The 23,715-nt window shown below is 43.6% G+C and overlaps 2 protein-coding genes across 3 annotated transcripts in view; one reads left to right on the top strand and one right to left on the bottom strand.

The window, feature by feature from the left end:
* The window catches only part of EIF2AK1 (eukaryotic translation initiation factor 2 alpha kinase 1), a 28,617-nt gene extending 5,212 nt beyond the window's left edge, over positions 1 to 23,405 (bottom strand). Inside the window, exons 1-11 of one of the 2 annotated variants that reach the window (XM_002927568.4) lie at positions 23,149 to 23,405; positions 17,921 to 18,079; positions 14,697 to 14,830; positions 13,258 to 13,295; positions 12,586 to 12,685; positions 11,990 to 12,070; positions 10,552 to 10,651; positions 9,923 to 9,992; positions 9,310 to 9,631; positions 8,032 to 8,143; positions 4,789 to 4,889 (exon numbers count right to left, since the gene is read on the bottom strand). In XM_002927568.4, the coding sequence (XP_002927614.2) occupies positions 4,789 to 4,889; positions 8,032 to 8,143; positions 9,310 to 9,631; positions 9,923 to 9,992; positions 10,552 to 10,651; positions 11,990 to 12,070; positions 12,586 to 12,685; positions 13,258 to 13,295; positions 14,697 to 14,830; positions 17,921 to 18,079; positions 23,149 to 23,266 (1,335 nt within the window). In that variant the 5' untranslated portion in view covers positions 23,267 to 23,405. The remainder of the gene's footprint in view (positions 1 to 4,788; positions 4,890 to 8,031; positions 8,144 to 9,309; positions 9,632 to 9,922; positions 9,993 to 10,551; positions 10,652 to 11,989; positions 12,071 to 12,585; positions 12,686 to 13,257; positions 13,296 to 14,696; positions 14,831 to 17,920; positions 18,080 to 23,148) is intronic. The other variant, XM_034669794.1, reaches the window with a different exon arrangement.
* On the top strand, positions 322 to 3,728 carry ANKRD61 (ankyrin repeat domain 61). Its single transcript, XM_011235171.3, is given in 4 exon segments — positions 322 to 537; positions 1,473 to 1,570; positions 2,749 to 3,213; positions 3,215 to 3,728. Coding segments are annotated over 4 exon segments (1,293 nt in total).
* Positions 23,406 to 23,715: the final 310 nt, after the last annotated feature.

Genomic DNA, 23,715 nt, shown 5'->3' with positions numbered 1-23,715 from the left:
CTGCTGAGCCATCGGGCTTCCTGCTGAGCCGAGAGTCTGCCTCTCTCTCTGCCCGCCCCTCACCCCGCTCACGCTCTTGCGCACTCTCTAATAAATAAAATCTTAAAAAAAAAAAAAAAGTGCTTCTGTTTGGTACTGTATGGCCTGGGAACAAAGCTTGAAGAAACCGGCTCTGAGATAAAAATGAATCGTGTTCACAGACATGATTCTCAACAGTTCTAGAACAGAACAGAACTAATGGGATCATAATGAGACTGAATTGGACCAATTCTGTCACAAGTGTCCCCTGAACCTCCAAGTCCCCACTCTTAAGTTTTGCTCATGGGAAACATAACCAAGAGAAGCAGCAGGGAGCTGGTCGCCGACGGCGCCGAGCCCCTGGAAGAAGGCCCAGCTGCCACCCTCCACACCAGACTCTACGAGGCCATCCTGAGGGAGGACTGCATGGAGATCTACGTGCTCCTGAGAAGACACCCGGTCAACCAGCCCATGACCATTCGGGCCAGCTCCACCAGATACCGACTATTTCTGAACCAGGTACCCTCCTCTCCGCTCTGTCACTTGTAGGGAAAAGATGCCATGCTTCGGAAGGCCCACCCCCTAGCTGCTCTGAGCTCATCAAACCTCCCCACCGCGCCCACCACACCCGCGGCGGGACGCTTCACCTCCAGCACCCTGTGCGCCTCCCTTCCAACTGCCGCACATATGCTGACGTGCGAAAAGCCTAGAACCCATCTGGCTGGTGGAACATTAATGCTGTCCTCTCAAATATACCAATGGTGATTACATCTGTGTGAAGGAATTCTTCCCCTTTTTTACATATGCTTTTCTAAAATTAGAAAATTTAGAAAAATTCATTTTCTAAATTTTTATACAATGATTACTACCTTTAGATTTCATTTTTTTTTCCAAAAGTCACTGTCTCCTTTACCCCGCCTTCTTCCCTTATCTTGCAGTCATGCCATAAAAGTCACTACTTATTATAGATGTATCTTAAGAACCGGAATACACAGCTCTGCTAACCACGGAAGCACACCGCATTATCTTTGAAACCCTGAAAATGCAGGTTTTACTACTGACACTATGACTTTGGCAAAGTCTTAAAAAACAAAACCTACTTGTCAATCACCTGTGGGTTATTTTAAGGACTAAGTGCCTTAGTAGCAATTACCATTAATTTTACGCTAGCATCAACTTCCAAAGCTTTACCGAAGTTATTTCTGCTGCATTGGTAAATTTGCATTTATGAAAACAGATTTTATATGAATCTCACTGGTTTTACAAGATTTTATATGAATCTCACTGGTTTGGAGTCTTTTAAAATAGTCAAAAAGAAAATTTCAAGGCACATACCAGAAAAATACTGAACTGAGATACTAAGTACACTGATTTCCCCTGAAACAGCAGGCTGACACAATGATTGCTTCTCACTGCACAGGCCTACTTGCAATGTGTCTGCTTTCTCCCCAAAGCAGACGCAGTCCATCATCCCCATTCATCTGGCTGCCAAAAACCGCAAGGCACAAAGTTTGCTTTGTTTATTAGAACATGGCGCCGACCCAGAAGTCAGGTAAGTTGACTCAACAGCGATCAGTTCTAAACGAGGACATGCGTGATTTAGATGGTACTCTCCCCGGTCATGTCTGGACTCACCCATTCTTCAGGGGTTATGGACTACAAAATACCATGACTGTGTCTTAAATGAACCAATTTCTTTACCGACTAGATGAGATACTCAGAAAAACTGGTAGTAATGCAGGAACACAAACCAGTCAGCCCACTTCAAGCATCCTGAGAATTAAGTGCTCAGCCATGATGCTGCGGAAAATGCATGAAGTGCTGGTCACAGCCCTCAGGGAGCTTAAAACCCTCAGTTAGGTATGGAAAATAAGTAAACAGAAACAGACAATGGATTTTCTTTTTAGTGCCCATCACTAGAAACTACACTTCATGAAAGAGGAGTTTATCTCGTTCACCAATACGTCTTTACCACCTAAACCAATGCCTGACACTAAGTGCCAATAAATAGGATCTAAGGAATGGAAGAACCACAAGGTGTAAAAACAAAATGACTTCTTGCCCCATAACATTGACAGAAAGTAAAGCCCCAAATCCTGAGCATGCTCCAGAAGAGCCCCCCCGGCCTGTCTGGCTCGAACCCTCACCCCTGCCCAGCCCTGCCCAGCCCTGCACACCCTCTCCCAGTCCTCCACGACTGGACGTCACCGATGCACCCCATCCCCCACAGGGGCTCTTCAGTACACCCTATGGGACCCTCATACCTCTTCAAACTTTGCCCATTTGCACTACTGACCTAGTTATTTAAATATGTTTAATGTCTTTCATGCTAGACTGTCAAGCCCTGCAAAGGCAAGGACTCCCTAGCATGGGGCCTTATGCTAAATAAATATACGGGAACTAAAAATCATTTTCAAATTCAGTGGAGCAGTTACATGTTTGTAATAAACCTGCCCTTTTCTCTGCCAAACTAAAGGAATTTTGGAGGCAACCCTGAGAGATTTCAGTAGAGGAGCACCTGAGTGCCCCCCGAGATGCTGTGATGCATACCACCCCATCCCCCCCAAAATGCTGTGCTATCCCAAGAAACTAATGTGGATTTTCAAGCACTTCTTTCAAGTAGGCAAGGGGAATCACTTTAAATAAACATTGACTCTTAAGTACTAATTCTTTGTGTAGAACCGTTTTCATTGTGAATATAGTGTAATGTGCTATCTATAACTATTCTAGGGACACAAGAGGCCTCACCACACTTCACCTGATGATACTGCACTGGCCAATCACTTCTACCATGTTGACACGATCGGGGGACAGAATCCAAAGGATCCTGACAGACAGTCACACTAACGCTGTGATGTGTCTCCGCATTCTGTGCAAACACGGAGCTCAGGTCAATGCTCGAATGGACAACAGCAACCAACTTTCACCCCTCCACCTGGCCATAACCTACGGGACCTATCCAGTTCTCTCTATTTTAGCCCAGAATGGTGCCCACGTCAATGCCATTGACAAATCCAGCATGACACCCCTTCACATGGCTGCCAACATGCTGAATAAGGAGATGATGGAAACACTGATCGCCTGCGGCGCAAACGTGAACTGCGCCGTCTCCTCCACGGGGAACACGGCCCTTAAGCTGGCGGTCTACACCGCATCAAGCAAAGCAGGCCGACTATTGGCAGCAGGGGTGAGCTGTCCGTTTGCTGCTAATTCACGGAGCCAAAGTAAACGCCCAGGACCATGAAGGTCAAACAGCTATCCACGAGGCATGTTTTGGAGGCAGGGAGGCAATCATCAACCTACTGCTCGAATTTGAAGCAAACGTGAACATACTAACAAGAAACGGGGAGTCTCCAATACACAAGTACCTCCAGCGCAGTTCCAACATAAGGGACACGGGGCTTCTCGCCAGGCTCGTGTATCACTCTTACCCTTTGAGACTGACCAATAACCAAGGAATTCTACCTGCAGAAATCATGCTACCAGAATTCCACCTCTTACGGGAAACCCTAATAAAGTTATCTCAAGAACCCTTATCCCTAGAGGACATCTGTAAGAGAAACATCAGAAACATTTATGGTGAGAAATACAAACAATACTTAAAGCAGCTTCTCCCAGTGAAGATCTGGAACTCTCTATACGATTATTTTGACTTAGCTTACCTCTTGAAACAGGACCTCAAAGTTTTACCAGCCACACAATTTCAGTAACTCACACCACATTTTCTGGCTAGACTTGTACCCAGAAAACACTTAACTTCTCACCTTGTACATTGCAGATGTACAAACTGGTTCTTAAACTTTTTTCAAAAAATAAAATGATTTGCACATTAACTTTTTGTTCCCAACTATTCCTTTAAGGACATTTTTCACAACTTTATTTCTTTGTTCAAAAAACAAGCAAATTAAAACTCTTCTGCCAAAGACGTAAATCTGTTTTCTCTCTGATAGTCTTTTGTGAATAAAAACTGGAATAATCATAGATTTTTTAAACAGTAGAAAAAAATTTCCCATGTTAAATTTCCTCTAAGTTACATAACTTCAGAAACAGATTTCACCTCTAAGGCTACACATAAGGATTTTTGTCAGCATTAAATACATTTAACATCATCTATTATATGGGCACTCAGATCACACTCACTACCTGAAAAACACACTATTAGTCCATAGAGAATTTTCAAATGCCCAAAGATCACTGCCTTTAAATTCAATCTAGGGACGCCTGGGTGGCTCAGTCCATTAAGCATCTGCCTTCGGCTCAGGTCATGATCCCAGGGTCCTGGGATCGAGTCCCGCATTGGGCTCCCTGCTCAGCGGGAAGCCTGCTTCTTCCTCTCCCTCTGCCTGCTGCTCCCCCTGCTTGTGCTCCCTCTCTCTCTGACAAGTAAATAAAATCTTTAAAAAAATAAAATAAAATAAATTCAATCTAAAGTTCCAGACTCCTGGGATGATTTATATAAAAATAATGATAACCCCCTAAGTAAATGAAAGAGGATACATAATTTCATTTAACTCAGTGAACCAATACCACGTCCTCCCTGATACAAAGCACTTACCTTCAGTTTTTTTTTTTTTAAGATTTTTTATTTATTTATTTGACAGAGACAGCGAGCGAGAGAAGGAACACAAGCAGGGGGAGTGGGATAGGAAGAAGCAGGCTCCCAGCAGAGGAGCCTGATGTGGGGCTCGATCCCAGAACGCTGGGATCACACCCTGAGCCGAAGGCAGACGCTTAACGACTGCGCCACCCAGGCGCCCCCAAAGCACTTACCTTCAGGTCTCTATGTACAATTCCCATGTTATGGATGTAAAATACACCTTCCACCAATTCTTGAAAAATTTTTGTTGCGACACTGGCCATGACATAAGGACCTTGAAGGAAAAAAGGAAGTTTTATTTCTGTCTTTTTACTCATTACATTAACATCTAAATGTTACATAGTTCTAAAAACATTAACATAATTCAGATATTCAACAAAGTCAACACTCCAAAATGGTTAAAAATAAGCAAGAAGGGCTCCTCAGCTTGCAAAGAAACCATCACAAACTAGTGTTCTAGTGAATGGACTTGGTGTCACTGATTTTAGCCAGAGCCCTTGTATTAATTACTTCATAAACCAGTCTCAGGCATAAGATGGCTGGATTAAACTAGGTCCAAATGTCCTTCAAGCCCTGACACTCTGGGGTTTAACACTAATAAATCTGGTGTCCCAAGCCTACTGCGGATTAAAGACATTGCTACAAATAATGCAATCAGAAAAAAGATAAGCTATGCTAACTCAAGGAATGAGCTCCCATTATATGGAAGATTTGGAATGCTGTATTTTCCAAAAACGACTGAAAAATGAAAAGCGAAGTATATGGGAAGAAAAGTAAATGGTTTAATTCATCTATTAACATGACGATATAATGACTGACTTTAGGGGTGGGAAAGTTTGTAGAAGGAAAACAAACTGCTAAAGCAAAAATTCCTCGTTTTCCAGCTAAGTAAATTTGGTGATATCATAATAAGCACTTAACAGCTCTTGTCTCCTCAGCCATTTTACACCATAACCACGTAACATGGAAATACGACGTGCTCCCTTTCCTCTTGGAGGAGCCGACCATGCCGTGCAGCTCACCTATGCCACTCTCCTTTTGCACAGCGAGCAGATAACTCAGGGAATCTCAAGTCCCCACGGACTGGAGAAGACAGGAAACTCTGGGTGTCTGTGCGCATAAACACAATGGTCCCACTTACAGGTACCGCCACTAACATGCTCCTCTCATTGGAGAGACAACCTCCTGTCTGTGATGAAGGAGAGCTTTGGGACTCTCACAGCCACTCAGAACAACGACCTTCCTTTGGTCTGTCTGTAACAGGTTCTCATTTTAACCCACCAACACATGCAAACAGTGAGCCCCTGTACACAGGCCTGATCGGGTGAGAACAGCTTACGTTCCCTCAGCAATACATCCTTTGGACAGAGCACTTCCATCCTCACACCCTGTCAAATGGGATGATCCACGTTTCACAGCGGAGGAAATAGGCTGACAGCAGTTACCCAACTTGCCCCAAACCTCACCACCAGTGAGTGCTGGAGCCGGGATTCAAACCTGGGTCTATCACGTGTGGATTGTTGGGGATGACTAATGTAAAGTTATACTCAACAGGAAGGTATGTACCCCATGGGGAATACTGCCAAGTTAAACCTTTCTATTTTAAAATACTTTTAAAAGAAAAATACGCATCATGCTAGCAGTAACCTCCATATCTTGCCCTCCCTGTTTTCATAGGCTTATTGTCCTGGATGGTGAAAATCACTGGTATCCCATACATCGTGTGGGACTCATTACTTACTTTCTAAATGGAAGTTTAAAGATCAACAACTGCATAGACGACTTTAATAAACCATTCTTCTTTTTATAGAGACATCTGCACCTAGTACTACAAAGCTCACGCAGCAGAGAATACAACTGCACAGGAAACTGAAAATACCCCCACTCCTTACTTGCCACGACTGAGCTGAGCGAAGCCTGGCGTGCCCCGATTACACAGTAAAACAGAGAAGTGGGGAGCGACGAGGAGACGCTTGACGGAAGCATTCTGTTTCTGCCTCCCTGGAAGCTAATCTAAGCTTCTGGGTGTGTTAAATGATCTACAGCTTAGACCAAATAAAGGATTATAGTGTCACGTGGCGTGAACAGCAAATAACTAACAATCAATATTTAGCTGAGTCTTTACTTAAAATTGGGTCACTTGCATCCCCAGTCTTGATCACTGAATACAGTGATTTTCAACTTTGGCTACACATTAGTATCAAGAGAATTTCCAAGAAAAATACCAGAGGCCAAGCCCTATCCCATATCAATTACATAAAAATTGCTGGTACGGTCCCTGACAACACCCTTCAAAAAAAAAAAAGAAAAAAAAAACAGACTTTACTTGTTGGAACAACCTCAGATCTAAAGAGAAATGGAGACCACAGTATGGTTCCCATTTACCCCGACCCAGTTTCCCATTATTAACACCAGCACTGGCACGGGACATCCATCACAGTTAACGCACCAAGACTGATACAAGTCCACAATTTACTCAGACTTCCCAGTTTTTACCGAACGCCCTTTCTCTGTTCTCAGGCTCCAGCCAGAACACTGCATCACATTCAGTGGTCAGCTCCCGTGAGGGTCCTCCAGTCTGTGGCAGTGCCTCACTTTTCCAGCTTATGAGGACTTTGACAGCTTTGAGAAGTACTCGTCAGATATTTTACAAAATGTACCTAGGCTGGGATTTGCCTGACATTTTCTTATAGTTAGACTGGCATTATGGGTTCTGGGGAGAGAGACCCCAGACATACAATGCCCTTCTCATCATACCTTCTCAAGGTCACACACTACAAACAGTTTTCACTGCTGATGCTGACCTTGAACACCAGCCACAGTCACCTCACCCAAAGTCAAGGTGGTCGGCTTTCTCCACCTACTTTCTCTTACTCTGTCTCATCAACATCTTTTTTAAATCTCCCCAGGTGATTCTAATGTGTGGCACAGTTGAGAACAGTGTTACAATAATTTTAAAAATTACTAACCTAACAGTCTTTCTAGGGCATGTCTAATTGCTGGGGAAGGAAGGGGCTCTGGATCTTAAGAGAGACAAACTTTTCACCACCTACCCTCCTATAAGGGTTTCTTCAAAGACGTCTTCGCAAGAGTATCACGTCGTCAGGTTTAAAAAATAATGAAATAATTAAATTTCTTCCTTAAAAAAAATTCTAAAAGACCTTTTCTGCCCAAAATCATGAACCTAAATTCTAGCACATACTCCTTAGATATCCACAAACCGTGTCTTTATCTCAGAGAAAATTAACTTCCGAATACCTATATGTTCTTGGAAATGTTGAACTAAGCACACGGGTTTGTTTTGAAAGGTGATTTCTTTTCCGAGTCTAAAGCACCCGCAGGTAGTCCCTGCATCGGAAGATCGGCCAGTGTCTCCGTTTCCCGGCCCAGGGTTCTGAGCTCCGCCCGGTACTCACATGCCGCTTCGTCCACGTACTCCCGGCCCCGCCGGTTTCTCTCGACTATCCAGTCCCACAGCGAGAGCTCGCACAGCTGCATCTGGATGTGCAACATCAGGCGGAACTGCACCTGGGGGACGACACGGCTGGCTCCCACCTGGGCACGACCTGCTTGCATTATTCATTCAGTCAACAGATACTCACTCGCCTCCGCTAGGCCGTGCTCAGGGAAGAGACGACAGACACACGACCGCCCAAGAAGCCCAAAGTCTCATGAAGGAGACAGAGGAAGAAAGGAACGCCTTGCCTTGAACAGTGCGCCAGAACGCGAGCAGGCAGGGGGAGGCTGCTGCAGAGAGAGACGAGCTCCCGAATTGTGACGCTGAGGCCCAGGCATGGAAGAGCTTGGGTCTGCTCCCCACATGTGGTTGCTGAAGCTCAGACACAGCGTCAGAGAATGGCCGGGTGCCACTCTACTGCTCTCCAAGCACCTCAAAGCAGATGCGCATTTTGGAGGCCTCACTGTGTCCATAAATAACTTGCTCAAGGAAAAGGCAAGCAAGACTTAAGCTCACCATAGTGCATGCGTTTAGGCACCAAGGAAGCTTCCCAATGTAGTGCAGAGAAATGGAATGGTTCTGATGAAAAGTCCCTCAAACTCCACTCCTGTGTGACCCTGTTCAAAGTTTTGTATCTCATAAAAGGCACATGCTCAGAGCCACATATTCCTGGGCAACGAGAATGAATTCTGCATCCCAGCATGCTGGATTAGACAGAGACCCTGTGAGCATTCGGGTCCTTTTTAACACTAAGACCCCAAACTCGTGAGAGTATGTAGCAGTCTCACCAGCATAGGGGTGTGACCCTCAATGACAGTGTCCTGAAAACAGACCTGATCGCTCCTCTCCTCTCCTGAAGTCACGTTCCCAAACAGAGAAGGTCTTTATGCATAAACATATTTGCACAGCATGGTACGAACACACAACAGAAACAGTGTGAACGATGCTTCCAACTCCAGGAGGCACAAATGAGAAGAAACAGAAGTGGCCAGAAAAGGATTAGCAGGCGTTAACTAAGCGAAGGAGGGAAGACCCAACACAAGGGCCACAGGCCAGGGGGACGTGGAGGGGAGAGGCTGACAAAGACAGATGAAGAGTGTATGGGAGGGGACCTGGGGAGAGGGCAAGGCATGCAATCAGCTGGGGCGGGAGGGAGGCCACATCTAGTCACGGGTCCTCCACACCATGACTATGTGCGAGCATCAAATCATCAGTAGGTTATGGGAAAGTGATCTACCTCTGTCTGCCCCAACAAACTTAAGTTTTCAGAAGACTCCCCAGTGGATGTGAAATTCTCTTCCGAGTCAGAATGATGCCTAAGCGGCAGCTGATGTTCAACAATCGATCCGGAAGGCAAATCAGCCAAATCATTTCCTTGGAGCAAACTGGATGATTCAAATTCCCTGGAATCTCCTGTGATTAAACTGGTGCCATAGTTCACCAATCTGTTATTCTGACTGTCAGTGCCAGCTTCTCCTGAGGACTTTTCTTTTTCTGAGGAGAACTCGGCGAAGATAATGGATGAGCTGTTACTTTCATCATTTTGAGCATACTGATTTCTGGAGAGAATAAAAAAAAAAAACCAGTAAAGATAAAAATCAGGTTAAAAAAGGCCAAGAGTAACTCAGCTGTCCCTTCACGGCCACATAAATATCACTGGTAAACTCTGGAAGCACATGGCATCAGATCTCTGAGCAGCAACGTTTACTGAAAACACTGGCAGGAACTAGCTGAAAGGAAGAAGCCACTTAACACTTTGTAATAAAAATGAGTAAAAAGACGAAGACAACCCAGTGCAAGTGACAGGTTACATCTAACGTGTCAAACTACACACCAACCAGTCCACATACCGGTCGTTCTCCTCCTCCTCCTCCTCGTCGGAGAGCACTTCCAGAGATGGCAGCTGAACAGAAAAACTATCTGCAAAACAAAACACACACACACAAAAACACATCTTCAAACAGTGTAGCTTTCTAATTTATGGTCGAAGACAGAGCCAAAGTAACACCAAATGAGACCACAAGTCTAGAAACGTCAATACTTTCCGGCAAAATATGATACGACACGCTTATTCAAAGGCCTGGCACATTCTGGAAGCTATAAAAACAGAGCTGTTCAGCTACGCCGGAGGCGGGGCAAACTTTCTGTAGGGGGCCGGGAGTAACTGTTGTAGGATTTACAGGCCTTCCAGGACTCGGTGCAACTCTGTGCAACTCGCTTCAGCTGTTCTAGAGCAAAAGCAGCCACAGACAACACACGAATGAATGAGCCTGCATCCTAACACACTTTGTTCATTGACGTGAAATCCGAATTTGATATGACTTTCACGAAGTACTCTTCTTTTGATTCCTTTTAAACTATTTAAACATGTAAGAAAACACTCTCAGCTCGCAGGAGGCACCGAAGCAGGGGCAGGCCGGGTTCGGCTCACGGGCCGCAGTTTGCCAACCCCGCCGCTATCCCATCTCTAACGGCTCACCTTGTGTTTGCGCCACGTGAACGTGTTCGATCCAAGCAGTGTGATAGCCTACGATATTAGGGTGCTGAAGGCCTGCCAGCACCTTCACCTCCCGCAGGACCTAAAGAGGAAACACACACGGTTTACTGACAGCTTGGTCACTGGGCATGGCACCAACTTCCCCCAGAGCAAAGCAATAAAAATCCATCCGAACAAGGAGTCTAAACTATGTTAAAATAATCGGAATATTTCTGGGAGACAGATGGAATTGTTATAGCAACAAAATAACTTACACATATCTAGTGCTTTATACTTTCCTTAGGCCATTTATATTCATTCTCTCATTTCATCCCTCCTAGTGAGTCCAGGGCTTGCTTCAGCAGCACACATACTACTAGTAATTCCGATCCTGCTGTCACCACTATGTCAAGGACAGGAGACACAGTGGCTTAGAGAGGGGCACCTGGGTGGCTCAGTTGGTTAAGCATCTGCCTTTGGCTCAGGTCATGATCTCGGGGTCCTGGGATCGTGCCCCACATTGGGCTCCAGGCTCTGTGGGGAGTCTGCTTTTCCCTCTCCCTCGGCCCCTCCCCTGACTTGTGCACACACGTGCTTGCTATCTCTGGTCTCTCTCTCTCTCAAATAAATAAAATCTTAAAAAAAAAAAAAAAAAAAGTGGCTTAGAGGACTATGGCATTTGCCCAGGACCACACACCATGTCGGGGGAAAACCAGAACCTGAAATGAGCTCACATGTTTTCATAACAAGCTATACTGTATATGAAAATTTTACTTTAAAAATTAATTTCCCCAGCAATGATCTTGACATGTGGTCAATCAGAAGTGTCTATTAAAAATTAAGTCAACAGTCGCTTGGGTGGCTCAGTGGGTTAAGCATCTGACTCTTGATTTCAGCAAGGATCATGATCTCAGGGTCGTGAGATCGAGCCCCACATTGGGCTCCGTGCTGAGTGTGGAGCCTGCTTGGGACTCTCTCCTTTTTTTTTTTTAAAGATTTTATTTTATTTATGTGACAGAGAGACAGCCAGCGAGAGAGGGTACACAGCACGGGAGTGGGAGAGGAAGAAGCAGGCTCCCAGTGGAGGAGCCCGATGTGGGACTCGATCCTGGAACTCTGGGATCACGCCCTTAGCTGAAGGCAGACGCTTAACGACTGCGCTACCCAGGCACCCCGGGACTCTCTCTCTTCCTCTCCCTCTGCCCCTCCCTGCCATTCACGCTCTCGCTCTCTCAAAAAACTTTTAAAATAAATAAAAAATAAAAAATTAAGTCAAATAAAAATTTGGCTTTGTTGTTTATTTTACTGTAACCCACTTTTAGTAAACTTAGCAATCCACAACACCTAATATTTGTCAAATACACACACACACACACACAACTCTTTCGAAAGGATCAAAATACCCAATTATTCAAAATAAATACACTTAAAAAAAGCATACCTTCATACAATCTGTTTTAGTTGCACCATTAATCAGGATTTTTTTAATTGCATAATACTGACCATCTAATTTATTCCTGACCTGAAAAGTAGAGGAAAAGAAAAAGTATATTGTGCCATTAAATTCAATTGAATAGACCAAGTTATTCTAACTTGAGCTTAGGATTTAGCTAAAGAGATAAAATTAAGCGAAAGACAAGTGTCTTTACTGTGTTCAGGAAAGTCAGCCATAGTCAGCTAGACTAGAAGCTTCCAAACTGCACTGAGACTCCAGCTCCTGGAGACTCTATGTCTGAAAAATGGAAATGTCAGCAGAAAAAACCCACATGAGGCCCAAAATACAAAAGTACAGCTTTCTTCCGTGATACATTTTTAAGTAAATTAATGCGGTTTCCAGAGTCCGCCTAAGCCACCAATGTGGTTAGGAAAAAGTTAAAACCTGCCCACTTCCCTGTAAATGACAAATCTTAGTGAAAAGTAAACACACATGATTTCTAGGAACTTCCCTTGGAGTACTTTAAACAATAATCATGGGAACAACTTCTCAAAATACATTTACTCAGAGCAGGAGGTTAAAACGGATTTGTAGAAAACAACCTTGTACACTCTTCCGTATCCGCCTTTTCCTAAGATGGCAAGCTCTTCAAATTCATTTAGGTACCGTGAAGTCTGTGCTTCAAAGGCTACTTCCCTTGATCTAAACGTGAAATACAAACAACCAATCAATATTAAAACACCAGAGAACCAAGTTCCCGGGATATTTCACATTCACTGCGTCACTAACCTGCCAAACTTTACTGATCACTAAATTATGAGGATTTGAAAAGATGAGCCGAAACAAAATTTTTCATTCTCTAGGAAGGAAATTATTTGCTCAGCAAATCAACATGTAATAAAGATAGCAAGGGGAAAAAACAGAGATGGCAAAGGGATCATTAATCAAGTACGTTACAGTAATTAGTATTCCAGTTAGAAATTATCAATGGTTTAAAGCAGGAATCCTAAGGATGACTAACTGAGAATCAGTGCTCTGAATTAAGGGCTGGGCTTATGGAATCTACACAGAATGGGGTGGGGGGATGAGAAGTAAAACAATTCTTGGATCAGTCATTAATTTCTGAGAATAAAGTTTTAATTTTTATAAACTACCCTAACTACATTATTTTTAACTCCAAAACTAATATCTGATTAATTCAGGATCAGTTCTTAACCTTAATTTCTTTTGGACATTTTACCCTTTGCACAATCACAGAAGTATCTGACACATACCTGATCTTCTGGATATGAGAATTATCCTCACAAGGATCCTAAAATCAGAAAATTACTTTAAAAGCATTTTAGGCAAATTTCATGGAATGAGGACTCTAACAAGATTCAATATCACATTAATAGTCCCAAATGTTCAAACCATATTTAAAAAAAGAAACACATTCTGGCTTTTTCAGTATCACCTAGGGGTTTACAATTGAAAACATTTCTGTCTTAACCAAAGGATCACTACTAAAAAAGCTGTATTCTTGCCATCTACTGATAAGGCTGAGAACTTACGAAGGAGCTCTATCAGCAAATAATTCTGACTTCACCTTCAAAACAAATGCAGAAACGGACCACTTCTCACATCTCCACTGCTACCACCTCTCCAAGCTGCTGTCACCTCTTGCCTGTTTGACCACCTGTCCCCCTGCTTCTGCCTTTGCCTCCCTCCATCTATTCTCAACACTGCAGCTGCGGTGGTCCATTAAAATATAAGTCAGATCATGTCACTCCTTGCCTCAAAATCCTAGAAAGCTTCCTACTTTACTAGGAGTAAAAAACCAAAGATGTTAAAATGGTCTCAAGATCCTCTTCCATCTGTCCGTCTGACTGCCCTCTGCTGCCCTCTTTGCCCTGTCCTTCCCACACTCTTCCCTTGCTTCCTCTACTCCAGCCATATGGCTGCCAGTCAGCTTCCCAAAACCACCAAGCACACTGCCACCTCGGGAATGACTAATCCTCCGCCTGGAACGTTCTTCCTCCAGGTTGGTGTGTGGCTCGTACTCTCCACTGCAGCTCCTGACTCAGTAACTGGCCACCCTGGATAGAACCCACACATTTTCTAAACCCCTTCACTGCTTTGTATTTCTCCTTAACACTCACCACCATGTAACTCTGCCTTTATTTTTATATAATTTTTATTATATTTCTATTGCTGCCTGCCCCCTCATCAGAACATAAGCTCAGAAAAAATCAAAACAAAACAAAACAAACATAAGCCCCAATGAGGGCAGGTGTTTTTGTCTTTTGTCTGTTTTGTTTGCTGCTTGAATCCCAGGTCCTACAAGCCTAACACACAGTACTCATTGGATAAATATTTACGGAATAAACAAATTAAGGTTAACGTTTTTATAAACCTGTATTAGAACCAGGATTTCATGGGGCGCCTGGGTGGCACAGCAGTTAAGTGTCTGCCTTTGGCTCAGGGCGTGATGCTGACGTTATGGGATCGAGCCCCATATCAGGCTCCTCTGCTATGAGCCTGCTTCTTCCTCTCCCACTCCCCCTGCTTGTGTTCCCTCTCTCGCTGGCTGTCTCTAGCTCTGTCAAATAAATAAATAAAATCTTTAAAAAAAAAAAAAAAAAAGAACCAGGATTTCATAATGCTTTAAAATACAGCTCTCCTGAAATTAAAATGTTTTTGTCATACACACAGTTTGTATTTTAGTGCTTACCTGACGAACTCTCTCTTTAGCAGAGCTCATTAAATGAGTAATAGCTCTGTTGTGGTGTAGTCTCAACGAGCTAAACTCATCACTACAGGTGAAAGAAGACAGCAGCCCCATTTTGATAAAGGTCTGGCAGAGCACTAGAAAAGGAATATGGAAAACTATTATCAGAAAGGCCATCAATAAAATGGCAATTTTAAAGAGACTACAGAGTAATAATAGCCTCTGTTTTAAAAAACAAAACTCGGGGCACCTGGGTGGCTCAGTTAAGCATTTGCCTTCAGCTCAGGTCATGATCCCCAGGTCCTGGGATCGGGCCCCATGTTGGGCTCCCTGCTCAATGGGGAGTCTGGTTCTCCATTTCCCTCTGCCCCTCCCCCCCACTCATGCTNTGTGGGGCTCGATCCCATAACGCCGGGATCACGCCCTGAGCTGAAGGCAGACGCTTAACCGCTGTGCCACCCAGGCGCCCCTCCCAAAAATAAAATCTTAAAAAAAAAAACCTCTATAAGAAAAAAGTTACATTTATACACATTACAATTTGGAGAGTAACCCTCTAGTAGAGAAGGAACAATCGGTACTCTCCTTGATCAGGAGCACGTCTAAAATTACCTATATGACATTGAGCAGTCATTGTTTACCATGCCTGGTCAGCTGGTAAGGCACAACGCTCTGTTTTTAAAAAGGCAGGGAAAAAGGTAAACTTACTGGTCTCCTGACATTCAGATACATCACCTTTGCTGACAGACAACGAAGTAAGAACAAAGGCAACAGTGAAAACATGATTAGAACTGACAACAAAAGTGAAGTACTGTTTTTGATGGGGGACTGATTATCTCTAACCAACAAACAGCACATACGAGACGTGCATAGACAAAATACCAGGGGAAAGGTAAGTCTGAAATCACAACACCAGGCCCCTCAGTAAAGAAGAAGCAGTTTCTACAGAAGTGTTTGGCTTTTACTTATTCAAGGAATAGAGATACCATAGAGAATATATATATATATATATATATATATTTTTTTTTAAACCATTAAAAGCCAGAGGGCTGAGGGGACCTGCCATTCAAAGTCTGGTGCATTGTGGTCTTGTCGGGAGCCAAGATGTGTCAGGGGAGTGTCCGCAGTAGCTGGTCAGCTCTGACTTGTTAGCACCACACAACTAGCTATTTGTGGGTTTAGACTTTGGCCCTCCCCCTCCACACAGCTCTGTAGGCTCCTGAGGAGGAACAGAGACGTTACACGGCACCTGATACTACAGCAATCCATTATAAACGCACAAAGTCTTGGAAGCCTTACTGTGTTGGAAGCTCAGGCCGTGCACAAGAGTCAGAGGGAATCCGAGAATATTCTTTCTATATGGGTAACTTCATTAGACTATCAACTAATTGAATAACATCAAAAACATTTTAAATATACTTTGTTTAAAAGTTTAGTCGCCTAAAAAGGAATTCAAAAATAGCTTAAAATCAACAAGATTCAGATTTGCTTTAATTAGGAGCAAGACTACTACTTCAAAATCATTACAATCTGCTTGTCTAGACAACGAGCTGAAGACACTAATGCCCAGCTGCCAGTGCTCTGGCACCTACAGAACACCCGCTTCTGTCCAACACACCTTCCCACCACTTACTCAATACACACTCGTATATTTTCCATGTCCCATCAAGTTCATCAAAATGACAATCCACCTTTAACTAAAAATATGACATTTTAAGCTCACATGTAGGCATCTCTAAGTTTGAGGATTCCTGACATTAAACAAGACCTGGAAAGACTTTTTTGGTAGAAAAGATCCTTAGAATCTGTGGTTGGAGCTATTGAAGAGGCCACAATGCTCTCAATGAACTGGACCAGAAACATCACCATCTGTAACTCTGCTCACGTCTATGCTTAAGTGTCTCACACACATAAACTATGGCAGGAATAAAAATAAACACTTCAACCACTGTGGTATAATAAGAAACGTTATTTGGTCTTGTCTCCTAAAGCTCACACAGCTCCTAAAATTCTTGTGATTTCCCAAGGGCTGGGGGTGCCAGGAGTATCTTCTGTTCTAATATTTGGTCTTTGACCTGAATTCCTGACACAAGAGCTTCTAAGACCCTTGGAATCTCCAGCGATAAGAGAGTCTTTGGTAAGCTAATGAGATGACTGGGGGGGGGGTCCCCTAAGTAGCTTCAAATGGAGATCGGTCACCAAAAGACCAAGCCATGATTAGAAGCTTGGAACTTTCGGCTCCACCCCTCTATTCCCCAGGGAGAGAAGGACTGGAGATGGAGTTAATCACTGATCGTGCCACCATGACGAAGCCTCCATAAACATCCCTCAAGTACAGAGTTCAGAGAGCTTCTGGGTGAGCACATCCACACACCAGGAGAGTGGTGCATCCCAACCGCATGGGAACAGAAGCTCCTGTACTCTGGTCCTCATCTCTGTCTCTTCATCTGGCTGTTCACCTGTATTGGTTATCATACCTTCTCCCATATAATAAACTGGGAGGCCTAAGTCTCTCCCTGGGTACAGTGAGCCATTATAGCAAATTATCAAACCTGAGTGGGCAAGGCTGGACACTTGATAGTGAACAATTTACAGCCAGGTCGGACACAAGTATGGGTAACCTGAGGACACTGGGGACCCATTACTTGCAACTGACATCTGAAATGAAGGCAGTCTGTGGTACTCTGAGCCCTTAGCCTGTGGGATCAGACACTAACTCCAGGTAGACAGTGTCAGGATTGAACTGAATTGTAGGACACCCAGCTGGTGTCAGAGAACCGGTCACCAGAGGGGGAAAAAAACCACACATTTGGTGTCATTAGTATTCAGTGTGTACAGAAAAAGAGTTTGCTATTCAACAAGGAATGCAGCTGGTCTGGGGCTCTGGTCAAGAGCTAGCTCAGAATGAGTACCTATGATGTTCGTTCACCTGCTCACGGACCAAACCATGACAGATCTTCAAAAATGACATGAATCATCATGTTATAGAGACAAAAGAACTATCTTTTACTTACGTAAATACACCCAATTTTATGGTTATTAATCTTTCGGGGTCCCTGGTGATTATATTCATAAGGAATTACCCAAAGGAAAATATAAAATACATTCAAAAAATAAAAATTATTAATACCTGTTTCAAATGTTTATCTACCAGCTGCTTCTCAGACCCACAACATCAAACAACATAGTATTTTTACAAGGTTTACTTAGCAAGATTTATTCTTACTAACATTTAAACACCTGTCTTGAACGGAGAGGGTTTGGTTCGTGCACATGGCTCAAGTGCTCCAGCAAAGAGACAAGCAAGAGTTGGTTTGCAACTGCAAAAGGGAAAGTCGGCTGCTGTAGGGGTCCTTTTAATACCTGGAGTTCTGCTGGGACATCGGATTCTAAAAATTAAAAGATGAAAAAAATGTCAATAAACAGGAAACATATCTCGTAATGAGAAAACAGCATCTTCTAATTAATGAAACACAAACTATTGACCTTTAAGGAAATGAAATATAAAACGGTAGTTAGGTTGAGTGGGGTTAATCAAGACAGACTTTCTGGAATTGAGTGTTGAGTTGAATTCTGGAAGTTGGAAGACTACTGGTAGGATGCCATGGGGGGAGGGTGAGAGTTGTGGAAGTAATAGTGTGTGCAAAGGCAGAAAAAAATGAATGCGTAAATAAACATCCGAGTGAACAAGAGGGAACAGGACGGCGTCCTTCAAGAGGACAGCCCAGGCGCCGGCGTAAAGAGGGGAGTCTGGCAGCGGGAAGAGGACAAGGGAGGAATCAGAGGAACCACCTGGGGCACGTGCTGCCTGTGTTCCAACTGCTCCACGTGCACAGCCTCAAATCCTCACAAAACAGTGGAAGGAAGTGTCTCCACTCTCGCGTTACAAATGAGGACACTGACCTCACAAAGCGGTTAAGGAGCTTGTAAACAGATCGGAACGACACCCAGGTCCATCCTCTTCCCACCACACAAGACCAAGCAGGTGGGTGAGCTGGCACTTCAAGCTGTAAGTTCTCGCTTACTGTTTGAACGGACCACAAATAGTAAGAAGGAAATATGTCTGAGAAAACTGTTCTGGGAGCATGTAACAGGAAGACAGGAAGAGGCAGGCAACAAGAGCGTAGTAAAGGAGGTAAAGGACAGAAACATGGAGGAAAGAAAAGAAATGGACTAGCCAATCATACAACACCAGGAATGGGAGGATGGAGGTGTGAGTGAGAGTGAAAACTCTAAGAGGGCTGTTAGGGAAAAGATGAGACACTACAAACTCTCAAGGGCTGTGGACCTGATGTATTGGAAATGCCCTGCAAAAAGAGGGACCATACATCCTACACCTGCTAAAAATCCTCCCCATTTCAAATTATTCCACCCTCCTCTATAATCTACAGAGGTCCTGGAAAAGTCAAAGTTTCCAAATTCAGACCTCATCACCAATTTCCTTTCTGACTTATAAGGTGACCAAAAAAACACCTGCACGTATGGGGGCAGGGAAAGAATGAAAAATGTGCCCATGTAATAACTTCTCTATGTAAAGACATCTTAAAGTTAAAACATGAATCACAAATTCAGATACAGTACACAGATCTGCACTACACATGACAAGAAAAAGAAAAGGCAGTAAAATTTATATAGAGTTCTTGCAATAAAATGAAGCACAATTAAAACTCAAATAGCTTTAACACAACAAGTAACTGATGATATACATAGTAAAATAACTATGGTACCAGAATTTGCCATTAGACTGATAACTACCACTTCAAGCCTGGAATACATGGTATTGTTATAGGCACAGAAAAGGAGACATTTTCAATCACAGGGAGGTAAAAGTGTTTGCAACATTTAGCAACAAATATATCATAGAACTCAAAATGTGCAAACCTTTGACTCAGCACTTCTAGTTTTTGAAAATATTTACAAAGCACAACAAATATATATCTGTAAGATGTTCAGCATAACACTGTTTAGAATACTAAAAAGTTGCTAAGTTATATACATATAACAGATTATGCAGCTATTGGAAATTATGGTGTATAAGAAGATAATCATGGGGATGCCTGGGTGGGTCAGTCAGTTAAGCGTCTGCCTTCAGCTCAGGTCATGATCCTGGGGTCCTGGGATTGAGCCCCATGTCTGGCTCCCTGCTCAATGGGGAGCCTGCTTCTCCCTCTCCCTCTGCCTGCCAATCCCCCTTCTTGTGCTCTCTCTCTCTCTGTCAAATAAAATAAAATATTTTTAAAAATTAATTAAAAAGATAATCATGGATAGTCCATTATCAAGTCAAAGAAATGAGCTATAAAACAGTAATACTAATGAAGGTGAGGCTAGATAGTTTCATACAAACCAACACCACCTCTCTAGTCATCATTCTACCAAAATGGATCAAAACTTTTTTTTAATGTATTTCTTTAACCTGACAAATCCTACTCCTATAGATGTAGTCTGAGGAAAAATCAGATATCAACAAAGACTTTTGTATATAGGTATCAAACCCATTATTATTTCTAATGATAAAAAAGAAACCTATTTTCCAACAACAGGGCGAAGACTAAAATGACAATACAAAATGTAATGCTCTTATGAAGGCTAATTTATCATAAGAAAATGCTAATATAACATCACATTTAAAAAGCAGAACATAAAAGATTTATCATACTACTATGCTCACAATTTAAAAACATATTTATTTCATAGCTATCTAAATGTACAGACAATACAAAGAACAAAACAGACAAAATCTCTGCTCCGTTTCCCATTATATATCAACAATTTGTAACAAGAAATGCCACTAGTGAACAAGCTGTTTTTCAATCTGCCTGTTTGATCCTTAGTATCTAGGCATCTACCTGGCTTACAGCAGCTCTCATTAATATTTGCAAATGAATAGACCAAATTGTTAGCAGTGAGTTCTCTGGGATGTAAATACAGGTGACTTTCCCATTTTTTAGTTCCTTAAATTTTTCCAATGATTTCTCTAAATTTTTATCTTATTTGGACAAAATCAGAAATCTTTAATCGTTTATGGTATCTTTGACAAAGAGTTTTAAATGCAAAACTCAGCAAATAAATTTTCACTGGCTACGCCAAAATGTAAACAGTAATCTCTGGGTGATGAGATTGTGGTTTTTAAATTCACTTCTTCAGGCTTTTCTATAATTTCAACATACTTTGTAACATGAAAAAAAAATCTTTTCAATACACTGAATTGTCAACAGTGATGAGATTAGGGTTTGGAGGGTTTTCTGCTTCTCTATGCTCATACTTTTCTGTGTTCTATAATGAGGACATTCTACTTTTTAATAGAAAAAAAAACAAAAAAACAATGATCAGAGTCAAATGGCCACTTTAAAAAAGAGCAGTGGACAAATACTCAAACGCAAGGAGTAAAACCGTAAGGAAATGAAAGCTAAAGCTGAGCGCTTCCCATCTCGGTCCTGATCAAGTAAAAGAGGAAAGTGGCTAATAGGAAAGCCGAGGTCAGGCCCTCTTATAAAAGAAGAAGAAATGAGATGACACCCTAGGTGAATTAGAGTTCTAGACTTCTGCCAACTCCGAGGGGAGGAGACAAACAGGAAAGGGATCACCTACTTCAGGCTCCTCAGGAAAGTATTCAGGGAATCTGAATAAATGGTCCATTATTAAATAAGGGAGGAACCTGAAGGATTAATCTGAGGTAAAAATTCTGAAAAACTTGTGTCAGATAAAAGAAAAAAAAAACCCAATGAGTCTGGCAATGGGCTTACTGTTGCCCTCCTGCTGCATGCTGTTCCACGGGGCGGGGGGGGTGGGGGGGAAATACAGTAACTTTGATCAAAGTTGGTCCCTACATAACAGACTGCAGAACACAGGTTTGAGAGTTACATCTAGGTTTTGAATTTTCTGACTCTACCATAAACTGGCAAAGTGACCTCCTTCCATCATACAGACTACTGCCGAGAAATCATGTAACTGCTGTTTCTACATCTACTAAAAATCAAACTACATTTTTTCGTAGACCTTATTTTTCCCATAAAAAAGATAAATTATGTTGGGTATTCTGGGCCTTTTTGGAAGAAAAGCCAATATGTAAACACAACAGTATTATTAGTAACCTAGCAGAAGGGAATTTTTCAAAGCTTATCTAAGATCACTCCCTTCAAGAATAATCTTTCCTTTGCAGAAAACCTTATCACAATGTGACAGCAAAGACAGACTTGCGTGTTTACAGCTGAGGCTTTTCCTTTGACATAACACTTCCTGTAGTACACCGGGTTACATGTGAAAAAATCAGTTCATTAAAAAGCAGTTCTCTTAAAACTGTCCTCTGTCAACGACCTATTTAAATGACCACCACAGGGGCGCCTGAGTGGCACAGCGGTTAAGCGTCTGCCTTCGGCTCAGGGCGTGATCCCGGCGTTGTGGGATCAAGCCCCACATCAGGCTCCTCTGCTATGAGCCTGCTTCTTCCTCTCCCACTCCCCCTGCTTGTGTTCCCTCTCTCGCGGGCTGTCTCTATCTCTGTCGAATAAATGAATAAAATCTTTAAAAATAAATAAATAAATGACCGCCACAGTCTGTTTCTGTCTCCCTTTAGGGTCAAGAATTATAGACAGTATTAAGGGTGAAGATCGAAGGACTTAAGGAATAAATTAACATTTTCAACTCCGCTTGCAACTTCAAATCCATTGCAACATTTTAATATTTGTTTCATGCTTCATCTGAACGCGTATTCCTTGTAATCATCCTATTCGAAGCACTATAAAGTAAAAACCTCCCTGAATCAATATTATTCATCCTTGATGGCACAATTTAGCTTTAAAAACTGCCAAAACAACTGGTAGTAATTAAAGACCCTATGAAATTTCAATAAAATACTGGATACTTTGAACTGGTTGGAGTCAATATTTTAAGTACCCCTCACTTTACGCAGAATAACTTGCCTGACTTAACGCCGTACCTCCTAGTAACCCAAAGCCTCAAAAAAAACCTGGGCATTTCTTTTCTTTAAACCGACCCACCATGAGGAGTCTTTAGCTCCCCTATCAGGGAAGCAAATGGCAAGTGAAGCTACAAATTAAAACACTTAACCCGAACTGTTAAGCGTATAAGGTCTGCAAAGTCCCGTTCTAGAGGTTTACAAAGCTCATTCTCATCGTCTGACAAAACCACAGGGCTCGGAGCTGGAAAGTAGCCCGAGGGAAATCTTAGCTTGTCCGGAGCCGAATCCGCGAAGAGGAAACCAGCAGACAGAAACAAAAACAAACGAGGGGGTCGCAGACACTCATGTCAACCAATGTTTACCTTACCCAGACCGCCCTCCCGCCGCCCCCCGTACTGCACCGCTGGGCCGCCGGTTCGAGCCCGGATCCAGCCGAATTCGCCCTCGGGCCGCGGCGATGCTCGCTGCCTCCCTGGCCGCCCGGGAATGAAGGTAGACGGGTGCAAGGGGAGGGCCGCCAAGGCACTCCGGGTCCCTCACCATCATACGTGGGGTCCGAGCCGTCCGCCGGGAACTCGATGGCGGGCGGCGCAGGCACAGCCTCTGCCCCGCTGCACTCCGCCTCGCGCCCCCGGGCCCCGGAGCTGCCTCCCAGCATGACCCGCCGCGCGCGGGTCGCAGCCCAGCAGCCCGCCAGCCAGCCAACCCAGCACTGCCTCACTCTGCACTAGTGGCACCTGCCACCGGAGGCGGAAGTTTTCTTCTCACGAGGCGGAAGACGTGCCTCTGCCCCCGCGCGCCGCGAGCAGGGACATGCCTTGCCTCAAGCTCCGCCCTTCCACTCCTCCAGGGGGGAGAGTGGGCGGGTCCCGTGAGGGCGCACCCTGGCGCAGGCGCGCTGGTGGACAGCTCCCCGGGCGGTGGCTGGCGGCCGCTGGGTTATGGGTTCAGGACGCCCGCCACGCCGGCGGGGACCTCAACCTGCGCTCCCCGGCACCCTTGAGATCTTAGTACCCGCACAAGAGTCAGAGCGCTCACATCTCACGTCAAGACTCGGATGCTAATGGAAGAGTCCCGTGTCTGCAGAGCTTCTAAATCCAAATACAT

The sequence above is a fragment of the Ailuropoda melanoleuca genome, chromosome 10, assembly GCF_002007445.2.
Source record: "Ailuropoda melanoleuca isolate Jingjing chromosome 10, ASM200744v2, whole genome shotgun sequence".
NCBI lineage: Eukaryota > Metazoa > Chordata > Mammalia > Carnivora > Ursidae > Ailuropoda > Ailuropoda melanoleuca.
Note: the sequence above shows the minus strand (reverse complement) of the source record. Positions and strands in the feature narration are given on the sequence as shown.